Raw genomic sequence first — 19,116 nt, 5'->3', positions numbered from 1 at the left:
CCAGGACTTTACTGAAGTCATTAACCTTGTGTGACATACTTCCTGATTATAGGTGATTTCATGATGATACACAGGGTTCCATTGAGAGTTTATCACATAGTTCAAAATAGTTTAGATGTTTTCGAGCAAGTAAAGAAGAAAGAATTGCATTTTTATGGCTCTTTTCATGAGCACACCTTACCCCAAGGCACTTTACAGCCACCAAAGTAATTTTGAAGTGGTATCAGTGCTGTAAAATGGGAAATTCAGCAGCCAATGTGCGCACAGTCAGCTCCCATAAAGAGAAATAGGACAACGACCAAATAAACTGGCTCAGTGACGCCATTTGAAGAAGCAAACATTGGTCAGGACACCAGGGAATTTTTTTTTAAAAGCAAAGTGTCTTGGGAATTTTGTGTCCACCCGACAATGCAGATAGGGCCTTGGGTTTAACATCTCACGTCAAATTTTGGATCAGAGTGCCATTTTGATTTGTGTGTTCAGGTGATTATGTAGAACTTGCACTCACAACCCTCTGACTCAAGCTGAGCATGCATGCCACGATGGACAGATTTCCTCAACTATTTCCTGTGGTTAGTAAAATTTATATTCAGTAGACAGTACTGAATCTGGAATCAGCATTGTCTGAATTACAGAAAATGCTACATGATACAAACACTCATTTAGCGAAGGAAGCTATTTTTCCTTGACAAGGAGTTTATACCACACCAATCTTATTGTCTTGAATCAAAATAATCTGTTTAAAACTAGAAAACACACCTGTTCCTATTATAGTTATCATATTACCTGCACCTCAATAAAACTGATTCCATTGAACACATACCGATTCTACGCAAATAAATAACTAGTCTCTGCTACGATGGCTCAATGGCTGCAAATCAGTACTCATCATATTCGACATATATATAAAGAATGGCCAATGGGAACAGAGGAACCACCTGCTACTGGACTGCACTCAAACATCTATTAACTCAAAGGGAAAAACAGACCAAAAAGCAACAAAATTCAAACGTGGTCTTTTTGTAGCTACTGCGATAGACACAATTCTGTGTGCTTTCGGAGTCACCTTACTGTTTTCACATTAACGATTTAATGCCTACCCTGAAGCAGTTCTAAACTAACAACAGGAAACTCCGATTAAAATGCTAAAGCTGTAGACCATTATTAATTGGCTTTATAAGGATTGGCAATGGAACATCGAGCTACAAATCTCTTTCTTTGGTGAGGAAAAAGCTTTGCTCAAACACTGCTGCTTGTCCTGTGCCCATTTTATGACCACATTGTCGCTGACCTTGCATTTCTCATACAATATATCAGAATATCAACAGTTGATTCTACTCATAGTGCTGTCTCTTCTGATAAGCCACTTTGAATTGGTAATGTGAAGTTGGAATTGTGATTTGAAAAGACCTTATTTTCTAAAAATCAGCAATCTGAAACATGCCATTCAAAATGATACCCCACAAAAAGCACGATTGAAACAAATTATAACACTAATTGAAAGTCTGATGCCACATAAAGATGATGATGGTAAAGTGCACAAAGGCAAATTAAATAAGGCATACAGTTCAGAATTTTATACGAACTGCTATTAATGGTCCAAGAAAATAAATCAAGGAATAGGAACATTTTATTAAGGATTTCTGAGCTGCGATATAAATGTCCAAAGTGTAATCACACAATTTCTTGAATAGCAGTCAACATGTTGGTCAATTTAAATTATTCCTTGTACTTTAGTATTCATGCATTTTGGAATTTAGCACACCTGGACGCTAAATTACCACCAGTATCACTTTCAAGTTCTACCAAGGCACCTTCAGTGAACTGATATCTTTATCGATGAAGCTCAACAGATAGATTCCACATGACACATAATTAGATGCAAATAATCACATAATTAGATGCAAATAATCCATTAAAAAACAACGGGTTCAATCTTTAAAAATGCCAGTAAACACAAAAGGACTGTTATCTGAAGAGCCCGTAAAATAATGCAAGATAGAAAATCTTACTATTCTCTTCACTCCAGATGAATCTAAGCCAATAAGCAGGGTACTCCTGCCAAATGAAAGGCAAGATGGGGAGGCAGTTTCAGCCTGTCAAATTATGTGGCTGCCAAGTTAGAAATAACTGAATCAGCATCACGAATTATGCTGCCAAGTCTGGACTGCTGTTCTTAAATTCAGCCCAAGATATTTCTGTAAACTCGCTGCAATAACATCATCACACAGCTTTCTACCTTGAAAAACATAACTAGCTACTACAACAATGTTTACTTGCAAATAGCAGAGTCTGGTCTAAGCATCAAGTGCAGCTGAAATAGTTTCCTAGATTTATATGCTGACCCAGCTATATTAGTACAGCACTCAAAAGACTCTTTGACATCCCTCAGTAAGAAATTAGAATTCCTATTTCTATTTAAAGGATGAGGTATTAAAAAAGATGGAAGGGCAAAATCTTGTGCATGTGAAATTAGAAAATCCTGATGTTTGGTTATTAGGGGAGTGGAAAAAATTGGCTCATTTCTCTATCAGGCAGGAGAATTTCAGTACCATATAATTTCTGTAAGGAAGTAAAATTGGTTCGGGATTATCAAATAGCAAGATGTCAGACAAGGTGCAGTATGTCATCAACGTAGATTTATTTTCTGCTTTTTCCCCAAAACTCACTGAAGTTAGGGAAATAAAAGTGATGCATGTACAAGCTCATATGTTTAAGAGAGCACTAGCTCACTAACCATCCAATCTGGTCTGTATCCGGAACAGAAATGTGGAAATGATTATACATAAAAGACAGCTTTAACTCCAAAAGAAGTTGCATTATTTAAATGTCACATTAATGTACAAGTAGCTTAGGTATGTTTGTCTCTTTAGAACCTACACCAGCCACAGTTTGGGAAATTAAGCTGAGTTTCTGCCCTTGACACCAATGGCATGTCAAGTTAAAGGAACTACAAGACACTTATTGCTTTACATCATAGCTGAGTACCATTGTGATACCTGCCTTAGCAGCACTGAGATTGATTGTTGATCAGCACTAACTTGATTATAAAATGCAACCGTTGTTTGAATTTGTTTTATCAGGATTATATTATTTGAATTGTAAGTTTTTGTTTATTTGATATACATTCCTTCAGTGCCTATCAATAACACTGATGTCTAGTCAACTAAATGAATTAAAAGTGAGTGGTAACTATTTTATAGAAAAGTCTATTTAGTCAACACAAAATAGCAAACAACATGCAACGATGGAACTACGATGTTGTTACTTGGGTAACTTAGGGAGGGGAGTGGTTGTTGGAAGTTCCAGGATTTAGATGCTTTAAAAGAAATAGGGAGAGTGGAAAAAGAGGTGGGGAAGTGGCATTGCTAGTCAGGGCTAGTATAGCAGCTACTGAAAGGCAGTTCGAGAATGATATGTCTACAGAGTCAGTTTGGGATGCGGTCCAGAACAAGAAAGGAGCAGTCACTATGTTGAGGTTTTTTATTTTACAGACTCCCTAATAGTTGCAGAGAAGTGGAGGAGCAGATTGGGAGGCAGATACTGGAAAGGTGCAGAAGTCACAGGGTTGTAGTCATGGGTGACTTCAACTTTCTAAATATTGATTGGAAACATTTCAGTTGTAATAGTTCAGATGGAGCGGATTTTGTCCAGTGCATTCAGGAAGGATTCCTGACACAGTATGTACAAAGACCACCACGAGGAGAGGCCACTTTGGATTTGGTGCTTGGCAATGAACCGGGCCAAGTGTTAGACCTGTTGGTAGGAGAGCATTTTGGCAGTAGCGATCATAACTCTGTTACTTTTACAATAGTCATGGAAAGGGTAAGGTTTATAATTGGGGGAAGAGTAATTACAATTCTGTTAGGCAAGAACTGGGTAACATAAATTGGGAACAAATGCTGTCAGGGAAGAGCACTATTGAAATGTGGAGATTGTTTAGGGAATGCATACTGCGTGTGCTCATATGTTTGTCTCTAGCAGGCAGGGAAGATGCGGTCAAGTGAGGGAGCCTTGGGTCTCATGAGAGGTCGAACGACTGGTTAAGAGGAAGAAGGATGCTTATATAAGGTTTAGGAAACAAGGAACGGAAAAGGTTCTAGAGGGATACAAGTTATCCAGGAAAGAGCTGAAGAAAGGGCTTAGGAGAGCTATAAGGGGGCATGAGAAAACCTTGGCAAATAGGATCAAGGAAAACTCCAAGGCTTTTTACACGTACGTGAGGAATAAGAGAATGACCAGAGAAAGGGTAGGGCTGATCAAGGATTGTAAAAGGAGCACGGAGCCTAAAGAGATAGGAGAGGTCCTTAATGAATACTTTTCTTCGGTATTCACAACTCAGAGGGACCTAGTTGTAGACGAGGACAGTGTGAAACAGGCTGGTCGGCTAGAGGAGGTCGCTGTTAGTAAAGAAGATGTGCTAGGAATTTTGAGGAAGTTGAAGATAGGTAAGTCCCCCGGGCCTGATGGGATTTATCCAAGGATTCGATGGGAAGCGAGGGAAGAGATCGCAGGGCCTTTGGCGATGATCTTTTTGTCTTCACTGTCCATGGGTATAGTGCCGGATGATTGGAGAGAGGCAAACGTCATTCCCTTGTTCAAAAAAGGGAATAGGGATAACCCCGGGAATTACAGGCCAGTTAGTCTTACATCAGTGGTGAGCAAATTATTGGAAAGGGTTCTGAGAGATAGGATTTATGATCACTTGGAAAGGCACAGCTTGATTCATGATAGTCAGCATGGATTTGTGAGGGGTAGATCATGCCTCACAAACCTTATTGAATTCTTTGGAGACATGACCATACACGTGGATGAAGGTAGGGCAGTGGATGTGGTATACATGGATTTAAGTAGGGCGTATGATAAGGTTCCCCTTGGTAGGCTCATGCAGAAGGTAAGGAGGCATGGGATAGGGGGAATCGTGGCAGATTGGATTCAGAATTGGCTGACCCTTAGAAGACAAAGGGTGGTAGTGGATGGAAAATATTCAATATGGTGCTCAGTTACGAATGGTGTACCACAAGAATCTGTTCTGGGTCCTTTTCTATTTGTGATTTTTGTAAATGATTTGGATGAAGGAGTGGAAGGGGGGGATTAGCAAGTTCACGGACGATACGAAGTGGGTCGCATTGTGGACAGTGAGGAGGGCTGTTCTAGGTTACAAAGGGACATTGATAGGATGCAGAGCTGAGCTGAGAAGTGGCAGATGGAGTTTAACCTTGAAAAGTGTGAGGTGATTCATTTTGGAAGGACAAACTTGAAAGCAGAATACAGGGTTAACGGAAAGATTCTTGGCAGTGTGGAGGAGCAGAGGGATCTTGGGGTTCATGTCCACAGTTCCCTGAGAGCTGCCACCCAGGTGGATAGAGTTGTTAAGAAGGGGTATGGTGTGTTAGCTTTCATTAATAGAAGGATTGAGTTCAAGAGCCGTGAAGTTATGCTCCAGCTATACAAAAGCCTGGTTTGGCCACATCTGGAGTATTATGTGCCATTCTGGTCGCCTCATTACAGGAAAGATGTGGAGGCGTTGGAAAAGGTGCAGAGGAGATTTACCAGATGTTGCCTGGGAAGCTTTTACGAGGAAAGGTTGAGAGAGCTAGGGCTTTTCTCTCCTTAGAACGATGAAGGAAGAGAGGTGACTTGATAGAGGTGTACAAAATGATCAGAAGTATAGATAGAGTAGACAGCCTAGTTTCCTAGGGTGGAGGTAGCTATTACGAGGGGGCATAGTTTTAAAGTGAGTGGAGGTAGATATAGGGGAGACGTCAGAGGTAGGTTTTTTACTCAGAGAGTGGTCGGGGCATGGAATGCATTGCCGGAGAGGATAGTGGAGTCAGCCTCATTAGGGTCATTTAAGCGGCTATTAGATAGGCATATGGATGATAGTATAAGGTCGGGGTGGAGGTTAGATAGACCTTAGGATTAGAGTAAAAGTTCGGCACAACATCATGCGCCGAAGGGCCTGTACTGTGCTGAAGTGTTCTATGTTCTATGTTCTAACAGTCTATAGCGTGCCATGATCCACATAGAGACTGCTAACTTTTTAAACTTAGGAATCCCCACAAAGCTAAGGGAAATAACTGAAGGACCATATTTCACTTTTAAGACACTTACTGTGACAACTGAATCAATGTTTCATGAATGAATAGTTTTGGTTAATAGGCAACTAATATGTAATACAAAAAAGGTAAATTTGACATTAGCTAATTCATACAGTCACAATATACCTTACAAAACTCATACTCCACGCTACACTGCTGACAGATACAGGGAATTAAAAGGGGCAGTCTGAAAGGCTCTTTTGGCTCTACATCAGAGGTCCACCACTCACTACCATCCCAAGTCAAAGCTTCCACTGTCACTTAACAATCATTCCACTTCACATGAATTTTCCAGATCACGAGCAACAAATCCCAATCCTCAGGTCACAACTGTCTTGATGATCCAGAATTCTAAAGATGCCCGTAGTCAACCCCTTTCAACCATTTAGCCAGCTCTTGTATAATTATTCCTCCCATAGAGTGTTTCACTCCTGCTTCCCATCTTTTCCAGAATGGCAAAGACCTGTTCCAAGGAGAATCCCAATTCTTCTCCTGCCTGCATCTCAGTAACAGTTGTTCCCTGTTTTGTGAGATACTGACAAAGGTCTTAAAACTGCCACGTGATATCCTAATGGGTTTCCACTTGAGTTTCTCTCCGTCTGGCAACCAGAGATCACGTGGACATTTGCCGAATGATAGTGTTCACCAGAAATTCACCATCCTTTCCTTTCAGAACTACAATGACCAGTTAAAGAAGAGTGATTCAGTTCCCCTCTACTTGAACATTTCCCGGTTGGTCACAAATATTTTTATTTTGTTCTGGCATTCTGCTATCACATTTCAACTGATACATAGTATGTACCGCCAAAATTGAGAAGACAGCTACAAGGCTTTCATGAGTGAACAAAATAGAAGGAGAATTCAACCTCAAGCAAAATAATAAAATGCAACATCAAACATGCAAATACAGGTGAACAGTTTAAAAAGTGGCACATGTCAGATTCACAGCAGGCCAAGCAGCATCATAGGAGCAGGAAGGCTGACGTTTCGGGCCTAGACCCGTCATCATTTTCTGATGAAGGGTCCAGGCCCGAAACCTCAGCCTTCCTGCTCCTGTGATGCTGCTTGGCCTGCTGTGTTCATCCAGCTCTACACCTTGTTATCTCAGATTTTCCAGCATCTGCAGTTCCTACTATTTCTCTAACATGTCAGATTCAGACAGGTAGCTTAAAGGCTACATAGCTTAAAGGTCCTTAGAATCTTTAAGATGTGAGAATTTTATTCTGAGACCACAACTGTTTAATTATTGACTGGCATTCTTAGCTGTGGTCAAGTTTGTAAGTTATCTTTGGGTTCTCGGTGAATGATTGTTTCTCCAGTTTGTTTTTTCACCTGTTTTTATCTTTTCAGAGGCTGTCAGAAACAGGAAGAAAGAGAGGCTTCCAGCCATTGTTTTTATACTTTCATCTTTTTTGTTTTATTGCTCTACTGCTCAAAATCTGGTTTCCTTGTATATTCACAAGTTTGGCTTCATTGTATGAATTAAACAGGATATGTGAATTTATTGATAGTGACTCAGTTGTCTGATTTCAATGCCCTCAGATAAAATGGCTATTTCATTGCAGGTAATTTGGATTATTCTACATTGGTCTCCTGCCTTGTCTCATTCTGCAGTCAGATGACTATGGCAGCCACTTTGGGTCAGTATTTATTCTTTTGTTGAAAAAAATTTAGTCGATGAAAGGTCTCAGGTATAACAATCAGATGATGGAAGTTAAAATTTGATTATCGATTTCTACCACTATCATAACAGAATTGTCTGTTTTATTTTAAGTAATTATCCTGGAAAATTCATAATAAGAGTATACTTAAAAATATAATCTCTATGAACTAGAGGAAATAGCTCATGGCCAAAAGTACAGCAAACTCTTCTGATAAAAGCAGACTGTTTTCACCAGCAAAATGCAGTGACTTAAGGATGGTTATATACAATTTATGCGCTTACTATCAATTTAAATCACTTAGGACAGTATAATCTTCAGATATGATTGTTGGGGCAATTATCTAATCATCACCTTCTGGCAGGGAATCGTGGGTTCTCTGAAACATAACGGTAAGCTAGCAAGTAACATAGAAGAAGATTGCAAAAATTTTTTTTTAGGTATCTAAAAGGTAAGAGAGAGGCAAGAGTAGACACTGGACTGCCGGAAAATGAGGCTGGAAAAATAGTAATGCGGAACAAAGAAATGGCATAGGAACTGAATAGGTACTTTACATCAGTTTTCACGATGGAAGACTCCAGCAGCATGCCGGAACTTTAAAAGAGTCAGGGGGCAGAGGTGAGTGTTGTGGCCATCACTAAGGAATAGGTGCTGGTAAAATTGAAAGGTCTGAAAGTGGATAAATCTCCCAGACTAGATTGACTACACCGCAGCGTTCTGAAGGAGATAGCTGACTAGACTGTAGAGGCATTAGTGGCAAACTTTCAGGAATCATTGGAGTCAGGGTGGGCCCCAGAGGACTGAAAAGTGGCTAATTTATCACACCTGTTTGCGAAGGGAGGGAGGCGGAAGATGGGAAAGTATAGACTGGTTCACCTGAACTAGGTCGTTGGTAAGATTTTAGAGATTATTAAAGATGAGATTGCAGAGTTCTTGGAAGTGCAAAGTAAGTTGGAGTGAGGCAGCATGCCTTCGTCAAGGGGATGACATGCCTGAGAAACCTGTTAAAATTCTTTGAGGAGGTAACAAACACATTAGACAAAGGAGAGCCTGTGGACGTGATCTATTTGGATTTCCAGAAAGCCTTCGATAAGGTACTGAGCAGGAGGCAGTCGTACAAGATAAGAGCCCCTTGTGATACGGGCAAGGTGGTGGCATGGACAGAAGATTGACTGACTGGCAAAAGGCAGAGAATCAGGATAAATGGGTCTTTTTCAGGATGACAGTTGATGACTAGTGGAGTTCTGCAGGCAACAGTGTCGGTACAGTAATAATTAATGTGATATATTAACGATCTGGAACTGAGGGCATCGTTGCCAGGTTTGCAAATGACACAAAGACAAGTGGAGGGACAGGGAGTGGTGAGGAAGCAGGGAGGCTGCAGAACTCGTTGGATAGGCTAGGAGAGTGGGCAAAGAAAGGGCAGATGGAATACAATGTGGCCAAGTGTGAGGCAATACATTTTGGTAGGAAGAATACAGGCGTAAACTATTTTCAAAATGGGGGAAGGCTTCAGGAATCTGAAGCGCAAAGGGACTTGCACTCCCAACTCAGGATTCTCTTCAGGTTAACATGCAGGCTCAGGTGGCATTTAGGAAGGCAAATGCAATGTTGGCATTCATTTCAAGATGGCTAGAATACCATAGCAGAAATTTACTGCTGAGGCTGTAAAAGGCTCTGGTCAGACAGCATTTGCAATAGAATGATTAGCTTTGGGCCTTTATCTAAGGATAGACGGACTGGCGTCGGAAGGAGCCCATAGGAGGTTCACAAGAATGATCGCGGGGATCAAGAGCTTGTCATATGAGGAGCGCTTGAGGACTGTGAATCTGTACTCAATGGACTTTAGAAGGATTAGGGGTGATTTCATTGAAACATACAGAATACTGAGGGGCCTGGATGAAGTGAATGTGGAGAAGAGGTTTCCTTTGGTAGGAGAGACTAGGACCTGAGGACACAGACTCAGAGTGAAAGTATGACCCTTTAGAACTAAGATGAGGAGGAACTTCTTTAGCCAGAGTATGGTTAATCTGTGGAACTCGCTGCTGCACAGGAATGTCAAGGTTATGTCATTCAGTGTCTTTAAGGCAGAGACAGGTTCTTGATTGTTAAGGGGATCAAGGGTTATGGGGAGAAAGTAGGAGAATGGGGTTGAGAAACATATCAGCCATGATTGAATGGCAGAGCAGACTCAATAGGCCAAATACCCTAATTTGGCTCCTATGTCTTATAGCGTTGTATGCTGTCATATTTTTGATATCCCCTTCCCTATTTCATTAGTTAAGTTGGAATGGTAAGTATATAATAAGCAAGTTTCATTTTAGGCCAAGGCAAGTTCTTTTGAATACATTAATCTCCTCAAATATTCACAGCTCAAGCAATTGAATGCCAGACTTAAAAATTCTCATTAATAATGAAATATAAAATCTGCATTTTCAAACAGATACACAGGACCAAGTGGGACAAGAGAAAACAAACAGACCCATCCACAACCTAATATATGCAAACAACTGCAGATTGAGAAATTAAATTAACTTTTGCGAAGGTGCGGATGTCAGCAAACATTTCACTCTAATACATCCAAGGTTTAATTAAAGCTTCAGAAAAAGGTCTATTTTTCTTTGAAACGTTTCTGAGTCTTTCATTTCAATCTAAATTAATACAAGTCAACAGTAGATTATACTAGTCTATGTTCCAATCATACTCGGGGACCGTCCCCACAACTCTTTCTCTGGTACATTGATGACATCATCGGTGCTGCTTCCTTCTTTTGTACTGAACTGGAAAAATTTATCAATCTTGCTTCCAATTTTCACTTTGCTCTCAAATTCACCTGGTCCATCTCCAACTTCTCCCTTCCCTTCCTCAACATCTTTTTCTATGTCTGCGGATAGGCTGCTGCTGTAAACCCACCAACTCCCACACTTATCTTGACTATACATCCTCATACCCTGCTTCCTGTAAGGACTCCACCCTATTCTCCCAGTTTCTTCATCTCCGTCACGTCTGATGATGCCACCTTCTGCAAGGGGGCCTCAGAAATGTCCATCCTTTTCCTCAAGCAATGATTCCAGGTCATCATGGCTGATGGGACCCTTAGCTGTGTCTGGCCTATCTCCCACACTTTTGGTCTCACCCCCTCTCTTCTCTCCCACAACAATGTACAGACCCCTGTCCTTACTTCCCACCCTACCAGCCTCAGCATCCAAAAGATTGTAAGCTGCCATTTCTGTCACTTCCAACGGTATGCTCCAACTGGACACATATTCCTCTTCCCCTCCCTTGTCAGCATTCCAAAGCTGCAATACCTGCCTGGTTACCTCCTCCCTCCTCATTGTCCAAAGTGCTAGACACATCTTCCAGATGAAGCAGCAATTTACCTGCACTTCACTCAATCACAGTGCGGTCTCCTCTACATTGAGGAGACAAAACGCAGACTAGTTGACTGCTTTGCAGAAAACACCTATGTTCTCTCCGTAAAAATGACCCAGAGCTTCCAGTCATCTGTCCCATTCAACACACTACCATATTCCCCTGTCAATATTTCTTTCGCAGGCCTGCTGCAGTGTTCCAGCAAGCCTCAGTGCAAGCTCAAAGAACAACATCTCATTTTTCGCTTGGGGACTCTGCAGCCTCTAGGACTCAACATCAAGTTTACTAACTTTAGAACCTGATTCCATCCTTCCATGTCTTTTACCCACCCCACACAGCCAGTCCTGTTGTGACATGGGTTGCTATCAGCACACACACAGTGGTGGGTCAGTCAAGCGATCCGGGTTCAATTCCACCCTTGGGTGACTGTCTGCATGGAGTTTGCACATTCTCCCCGTGTCTGTGTGGATTTCCTCCAGGTGCTCCAGTTTCCTCCCATAGTCCAAAGATGTACAGGTTAGGTGGATTGGCCATGCTGAATTGTCCATAGTGTCCAGGGATGTGCAAGCTATGTAGGTTAGCCATGGGAAATGTGGGGTTATGGGGATAGGGTGGGGGGCTGGATTTGGGTGGGATGCCCTTTGGAGGGACAGTGCGGATTCAATACGCCAATTTCACCCACTCAGACGCCTTTTATCACATTACGTGGTTTGCTTTCAGCGCAGACTACCCACTCTCTGCTACCCTCAGTTCTTATTATCACTTATTCATCCTCTCTTCTGTCCTGGCCTGGCCTGCCATCCATAATCCCTTTGTTTACCTACCCTTTTCAAATCTCTTTCTGGTCTCCATCTCCACCTATCCGTTAGCCCCCCACCCAACCACCAGCTGCTATCGGTTCTAATGAACAGTCACTGGAATCGAAATGTTAACTCTGCTTTCTTCCACAGATGCTGCCAGACCTTCAAGTTTCACCAACAAATTTTCGTTTTTGTTTGACAAAATTAGACTTCCTTTATCAAAATCAGCTGAGTTGTATCTTTGATAAAGAGATAACAAGGTGTAGAGCCGGATGAACACAGCAGGCCAAGCAGCATCAGAGGAGCAGGAAGGCTGACGTATCGGGTCTAGACCCTTCTTCAGAAATGTTATCTCAGATTCTCCAGCATCTGCAGTTCCTACTATCTCTGAGTTGTATCTTTGTTTCCTTTGTATCTTTTCTCCAACATCCACTCTGATTCTTTCCTCTTGTCTGTCTGCTCCTGAAGATGATGACACGAGCTAGTTGAGTTTTGATGACTCAACCAAACAGCATAAGCGAGTGAATGAGCTTAGCCTGTAAATGTTAGGATCCCACTCACTGTGATAACAATACAGCTGAATTATCCACTGCCCCAATTCTAACATATAGGCAGGAAGGATGGTCGAATGAGGCTAAAATCCCAACAATCAAAATACCAACTCCAAGCCAGGTTTTCAATGCGATGTTACTAAAAGTGCTTTTCTTCATATCATTTATGAATAATGTAAACATGACAGAACTCCAAGCAGATGCCTGTGGAGTTTCAATGTCCGCTAATAGTCAAAGCAATCATTTTATCATCAACACTATCCATTTGATTTGACAGTAATTTTGAATCTAATTAATTCCATCAATCTCAATCATTCTGAATATGACCTTGAAACCCAACTAGGTTTTTCTTCTCTCCAGTGGATTTATCAGCATTGTTCCCACAAGGAACTTTTGCACAGTTGTGGATATGACAGCCAACGATCTCTCTCTTCTTTGGGAAGCAATGTATGAGATTCGATAAAATGCCTTCAAATACTTTGTCACTAAAAAGCTTGGCTAAATTTTGCTATCATTTCAAGCTCACATCTTTTATGCGACTCATCATGGTACACACAGCTTGCTCTTCTATACCTAACCCAAATCAATAGATGAACCGAGTCTATCAACGAAGGGACGGGCAATTATATACTGCCTTTCATGACTTCAGAATACCTCAAAAGGCTTCAGAACCAATGGAGTAAGCACCTTTAAATGCTTTTGAGTTGAAGTCACCATTATTATGTTAGGATACTGACAATAAGAGTCAAATTAAATCTACCACTTTGTGAGAAAAATATTTCTACAATCTTTACTCCTTTCAAAAAACACACAGATCATGCCACATGACTGACAATGTTCACCTGGGGGAATGGGGTTGATGTTGATGAGAACAGTCTCCCTGATTACTCACTTGCTCGTAATTGAAGGTGTCTAGCATTCCAAGTATGAGTGTTTGAATCTCTCCCAGTTTCCCCTTTGCATACATTGGATCCTGTAAATAAGCAAGACATGAGACAACTGTTAATGTACACAGCTTATGAACTGCAGAAGAATCCTAATTTCAGTCAAATTCTCATGTCTCTAAAGATATAATAGCTCAAATATGACATGAAAATATTTCTCCTGCATTTTATTTTTTCAGCCAACTAATTTGTATAATCATTTGTATTTATACATAGAGCCTTTAACTTAGAAACTATTGCAAGGGGTTGAACCGAGCTGGAAATAAACTGGGAAATGCGACTGAAGAGACATTTTAAAGAAAGGCAAGGGGTTTTAATGAGGGAGTTCTGAGTGCAACACCAAGATCGCTGAACATTATTGTTGAAGACGGCTGGTTAGCTCAGTTGGCTGGACGGTTCGTTTGCGACGCACAGTGATGCCAAAAACATGGGTTCAATTCCCACATTTGCTGAAGTTACCATAAAGGACACACATTCTTAAACTCTCCCCTTGCCTGAGGCATGGTGATCGTCAGATTAAACCACCACCAGTCGTGTCTCTCTCCCTCTCTAATGAGACAGCAGTCCTCTGGGACTATGGCGACTTTACCTTTACCTATTGCAGAAGGTAGGGAATGCGCTGTCAGGAAAATAAAGTACTGGGACATAAAGTAGGAGGTGGTTGTGACAATCAGATAGAGCAAATCTGCGACAGCATTTATAAATTTGGCAAGGACTGTGAATTTAACATGATGGAGGCCATAGAGCCATTAGAAATGGTGGAGGATAGTAATGGTAACAGATCAAATGTAGTTAGAAATCGTATCTGTGCAGCAGCTTTGTGGATAAACTATCGTTACAGGAATTGCCAAGGAAAGCAATGTAGAAATTGAGTTGAGAATCAACGAAGCATGGTTGAAGTGCTCACTAGTAGTGAGACTGAAGGACGTTACTGGAGAAGTAGAAACACATAATCTTTGACGATGAATAAGACGCTGGGTTTGAAGCTGAGCTGGACTCCACACCTGCCCACAATAAAGTGCACTTAAAGTGAGCAGGAAAGGTGCAGAGACTTTGCTGGGAGTTTTCTCTCTTGTCAATGTTAAGTTGGAAAATAGTCCAACTCAACCAGGACTTGATGTCACACAGTCTACAACCGACCTGTTCAGAGGACTGTGTAAATGACTTGATAATCCAGCTGCAAGGGAAGTATAAGGTCACCTACTATGAAACTTTCCAAATTTCCTAAATATGGCTCAGAAACTCAGTTCATTAGAGGAACAAACTAAAGCTAGACTGTTGTATGACACCAAGTCAATAAACAGTGACCAAGGACCTTCAATTGGATATTTTTGGAAACTGTAACAAAAGCCTCAAAATTCTGTGGCAGCCATTAAAGCTATTGTTGTCAAAATAGAATCCATCTGCAGCTATTCTGATGTATACTGTATATTGCTCCCATACCTTATTCACACTGACCTTCTACACTATCAACTTCCATTGCAGCAGGTTTACTTCACCATTACTCTTCCTTCCAATCGGTTATACATCTGACTCAGATAAATTAGTGTTGTCAGAAGACTAAAATAACAAAAGGAAAACTGTCCCACGACAATCACATTTCTGTCACATTTCTGCCAGAAGCATGTGAAATGTTTTGTTCTCAAATTGGCCATTTCAACTGTTCCAGACAACATAAGCTCAAAAAGACCTTTCTCCACTCATTCTTCAAGCCACAGTCCCAGTTCAGTTAATTATTTTTGACAGCATATTCTCAAGAGGGCAGGCTTTAATAAGTGAGAGAAATACAGAGGCACTCAGCCAAAACAAGATGAGAACATTAGTGTTGCTTATTGTACACAGTAGCAAGGGAAACTGAAGATTGTGGCAGTAAATTCATGCAAGAAAGTTTTGATATAAAAATATTTGATGAGAAACAAACAAAAAATCTCAATGATTGGATATTCAAGTGTCTCACAAATTACCAGCAGTTTGAATGATTTGTTTTAAAAGATTCCTCTGTTTTTCTGATTGCTTTGTATCTCTTTTCATAGTCATACAGCATGGAAACCAACCCTTCAGTCCAACTAGTCTATGCTGACCCTGTTCTCAATCTAAACTAGTCCCACCTGCCTGCACTTGGTTCATATGCCTCCAAATCCTTCCTATTCATGAACTTATCCAAATGTCTTTTAAACTTTGTAACTGTACCTGCGTCCACCACTTTCTCAGGCAATTCATTCGACACATGAATCACTGTGTAAAAACACTGCCCTTCCTTTAACACTCTCCTCCTTCTAAAACCCATTTTTATCTAGGATATTGATCACCTCTCCTAATCACTCCTCCTTTGTGTCAAAATCCAACTTCAAATCTGTGAAGCGCTCTGTGGTATTATAGTTGCAATATAAATATTATTATGAAGAGATGTGATCCAAATACTAAATTGAGAAGATTATGTGAATCAATACATATATGTCTCAAACTTTTAAATAAAGGGTATGAACAGCAAAAACGTTATAGCTGCAAGGAGCAGGGAGTTCAGATGGAGTCAATGGGCTGGATTTTCTGAGGAGCAGTAATCTGAAAAGAAGTGACCTGCACAAAGAGGATATCCAGTAAGAGCTCCCCCAGAAATACGGAGCAGTACTTCCATTCTGACGGTTATTTTGCAATGCAGAATTTTTAATCAGAGGAAGAAATTCAATGCCCCTTTTTCACAGCAGTCAACTGCTGAATTCTGACATTGAAAGGTGCTGAAAGCAACTTTGATAGCTGCTACTGGACTGTAAACACGCAAGGCAAGTGTGATGTTAGGGTGCTGGGAGGATATGGTGTCGGATGGGGGGGCACGGTATGATGCCAGCTGTGGAGGGGTAAGTTGTTGGCATAGGATTCCAGGCAAGTGTGAAGGTTTCAGGAATAAAGTTCCAGGTAAGGAGAGTGTCACCTGGGTAGGGGGTAGGGTGAGAAGTAGGGAGGGTGGAAGGTGGCAAGAGAAGTATAGTGCAGTGCCAAGGGTAGCTCGGGGTAGGTGGCAGGAATTAGGTATAGTTGACGGCGAGCAGTGTCGGGTTGGGTACGTGGACTGAGGGAGGTACAGTTGTGGCTGTGCGAGGTAAATATGAGGTCTGTCAAAATATTATTCAGGAGTTAGAATATGTACCTAGTAGTCTAACTTTGCCCGAGTGCTCCCTCCACCTTGATCTGCAATTCCTTTCAGCAAACTAACAGCTGAAACCTCCCACCCCCGCCAGAAATCACCTTTATCACTCATGGACAATTCTTGCACAGGTTTCATCGGAAACTATCCTATCACCTCGAACAAGGGAATTCAGCCAGTACAACTTTGGTTGGAAGACAGCCCATTTCCTCAGTGCTGAAGTGTGGTGCTGCCTTGCCATGTTGATCTTCCTCTTCAACTGGTTTTGGCATTGCCTCTATACCTATATACCACTTTTCAAGTCCTGATGCTTAAACCCAGAAGCAGGCTGCTGCCAATCATCACCTAAGCCGTTCACATGGCCTCGTTGGGAAATCCAGACGTCAGATGCAATTGCAGTGGCTCGGGTAAAAACGCAGTGATAAACACATTGCTGAAACACCTGGCTACTCAAATGGACTGCCATTCATTCACGTAGCAAGTTGGTCTGCTGGTTTAAATTCAAGCCCTTAGCTCACTTACAACACAAAAACAGAAGTTGCTGCAAAAGCTCAGCAGGTCTGGCAGCATCTGTGAAGAAAAAAATCAGAGTTAACGTTTCAGGTCTGGTGACTGAGGAAGGGTCGCTGGACCCGAAACGTTAACTCTGATTTTTTTCTTCACAGATGCTGCCAAACTTGCTGAGTTTTTCCAGCAACTTCTGTTTTTGTTCCTGATTTACAGCATCTGCAGTTTTTCTTTTTCGATTTTTATTCCCTTAGCTCATTTATTTCACATGGATGTTGACTTCCATTAATAATAATTGTCAAAGGAACTGCACTTGAACCTATCAATCATATAGGCACTGATGTTCAGACTGTGCCATTTCATGGTTCTGGTTTCTAATTTTCTTTAGCCCCCACTGTGATCAAAGCTGCACATTTCATACCTAAAATGTTTCACATTTCTTCCAAGCGAAAAGCCTAATTAAGCTCACCTCACTTAGTTCTAAAGTGTCTGCTTAAAAGAGTCCACGTGCAGGGTCAGCTCCACTGATCTACTTGATAGAATGGTTGGCTGAGGCACAGTTATCAAATGATTTTTGATGTGATCTGAAGAGACATGTTAGCGGATGTCTAGGGTTCCCTAGATTCCTAGGGTATTGGGACTGGTTCTGGGGGAGGTGGGATTACTACAAACGAGACAGGTTACTGCTGGGCAGGACTGGGACTGATGCCTGAGGGAGAGTGTTTGCTAGAGTAGTTGGAAAGGCTTTAAACTAAAACGTCAGTGTGGATGGGAACATATGCATGGAGTCAGAGGATGGGGAATTAAGAACAGGAACAAAAGACAGAAGGGGATATAAGAAATGTGATAGGCAGAGAAATCAAGTGGATCATACAGAGACACCATGAAAATTAATGGGAATGGAACAAGTAATATTTTAAAAAAAACAAGCCTTAAGGCTTTGTGTCTTAATGCATAGAACATTTGAAATAAAATGGATGAATTAATTGTGTAAATAAGTGAAAACAGGTATAATATAGTTGAGATTATGGAGACATGGTTGCAGGGTGACCAGGGAGACCAGGGATGGGAACAGACCATACAGGGATATTGGCTGTTTAGGAAGGACAAACAGAATAGATAAGGTAGAGGAGTTGCATTTCCATTAAAAAGGAAATTCACACAACGGTGAGAAAGAACATTAGCTCTGAAGACTGGAATCCTGCTGGGTACAGTGATGAAACACTGAGGGGTAAAAACAAACATTAGTGGCATTTGTATAAACCCAAACTGAAGGGGCGATGTTGGAAATAGTAGTAAACGGGAAATTACAGACACATGCAATAAAGGAACATCAGTAAATACAGGTGACTTTGAACTACAAATAGACTGAGCAAATATAGTTCAAAACAATACCATACAGTGGAGTGTAGAGGGATGGTCTTCTGGACCCCGAGGAACCAACTAGAAAACAGGTCATCCTAGACATTCCTTCGCCTCCGCCGCATCTGCTCCCAGGATGAGGCATTCCACTCCCGAACATCTCAGATGTCCTCATTTTTCAAGGACCGCAACTCCCCCCCATCAGTGGTCGAGAACGCCCTTGACCGTGTCTCCCGCATTTCCCGCAACTCATCCCTCACACCCCCTCCCAGCAATAACAACCAAAACAGAATCCCCCTCGTCCTCACGTACCACCCCACCAACCACTGGATCCAATGCATCATCTCCCGCCACTTCCGCCATCTGCAATCCGACCCCACCACCAAAGACATTTTTCCTTCCCCACCCCTATGTGCCTTCCGGAGGGACCACTCTCTCCGTGACTCCCTTGTCCGCTCCACACTACCCTCCAGCCCCACCACCCCCGGCACTTTTTCCGGCAACTGCAGGAAGTGCTACCCCTGCCCCTACACCTCTCCCCTCACCCCCATCCCAGGACCCAAGAAGACATTCCACATCAAGCAGATATTCACCTGCACATCTGCCAATGTGGTATACTGCATCCGCTGTTCCAGATGTGGCCTCCTCTACATCAGGGAAACCAAGCAGAGGCTCG

At 41.7% G+C, this 19,116-nt stretch overlaps 1 protein-coding gene across 5 annotated transcripts in view; it reads right to left on the bottom strand.

Moving 5' to 3' along the window:
• Positions 1 to 19,116, bottom strand: part of vps8 (VPS8 subunit of CORVET complex) — a 518,442-nt gene that overhangs the window by 224,426 nt on the left and 274,900 nt on the right. For all 5 annotated transcript variants that reach the window (XM_048598730.1, XM_048598733.1, XM_048598732.1 and 2 more), the window contains one exon: positions 13,378 to 13,458. In XM_048598730.1, the coding sequence (XP_048454687.1) occupies positions 13,378 to 13,458 (81 nt within the window). The remainder of the gene's footprint in view (positions 1 to 13,377; positions 13,459 to 19,116) is intronic.

This window comes from Rhincodon typus, chromosome 7 (assembly GCF_021869965.1).
Source record: "Rhincodon typus isolate 14 chromosome 7, sRhiTyp1.1, whole genome shotgun sequence".
NCBI classification, from domain to species: Eukaryota; Metazoa; Chordata; class Chondrichthyes; order Orectolobiformes; family Rhincodontidae; genus Rhincodon; species Rhincodon typus.
Note: the sequence above shows the minus strand (reverse complement) of the source record. Positions and strands in the feature narration are given on the sequence as shown.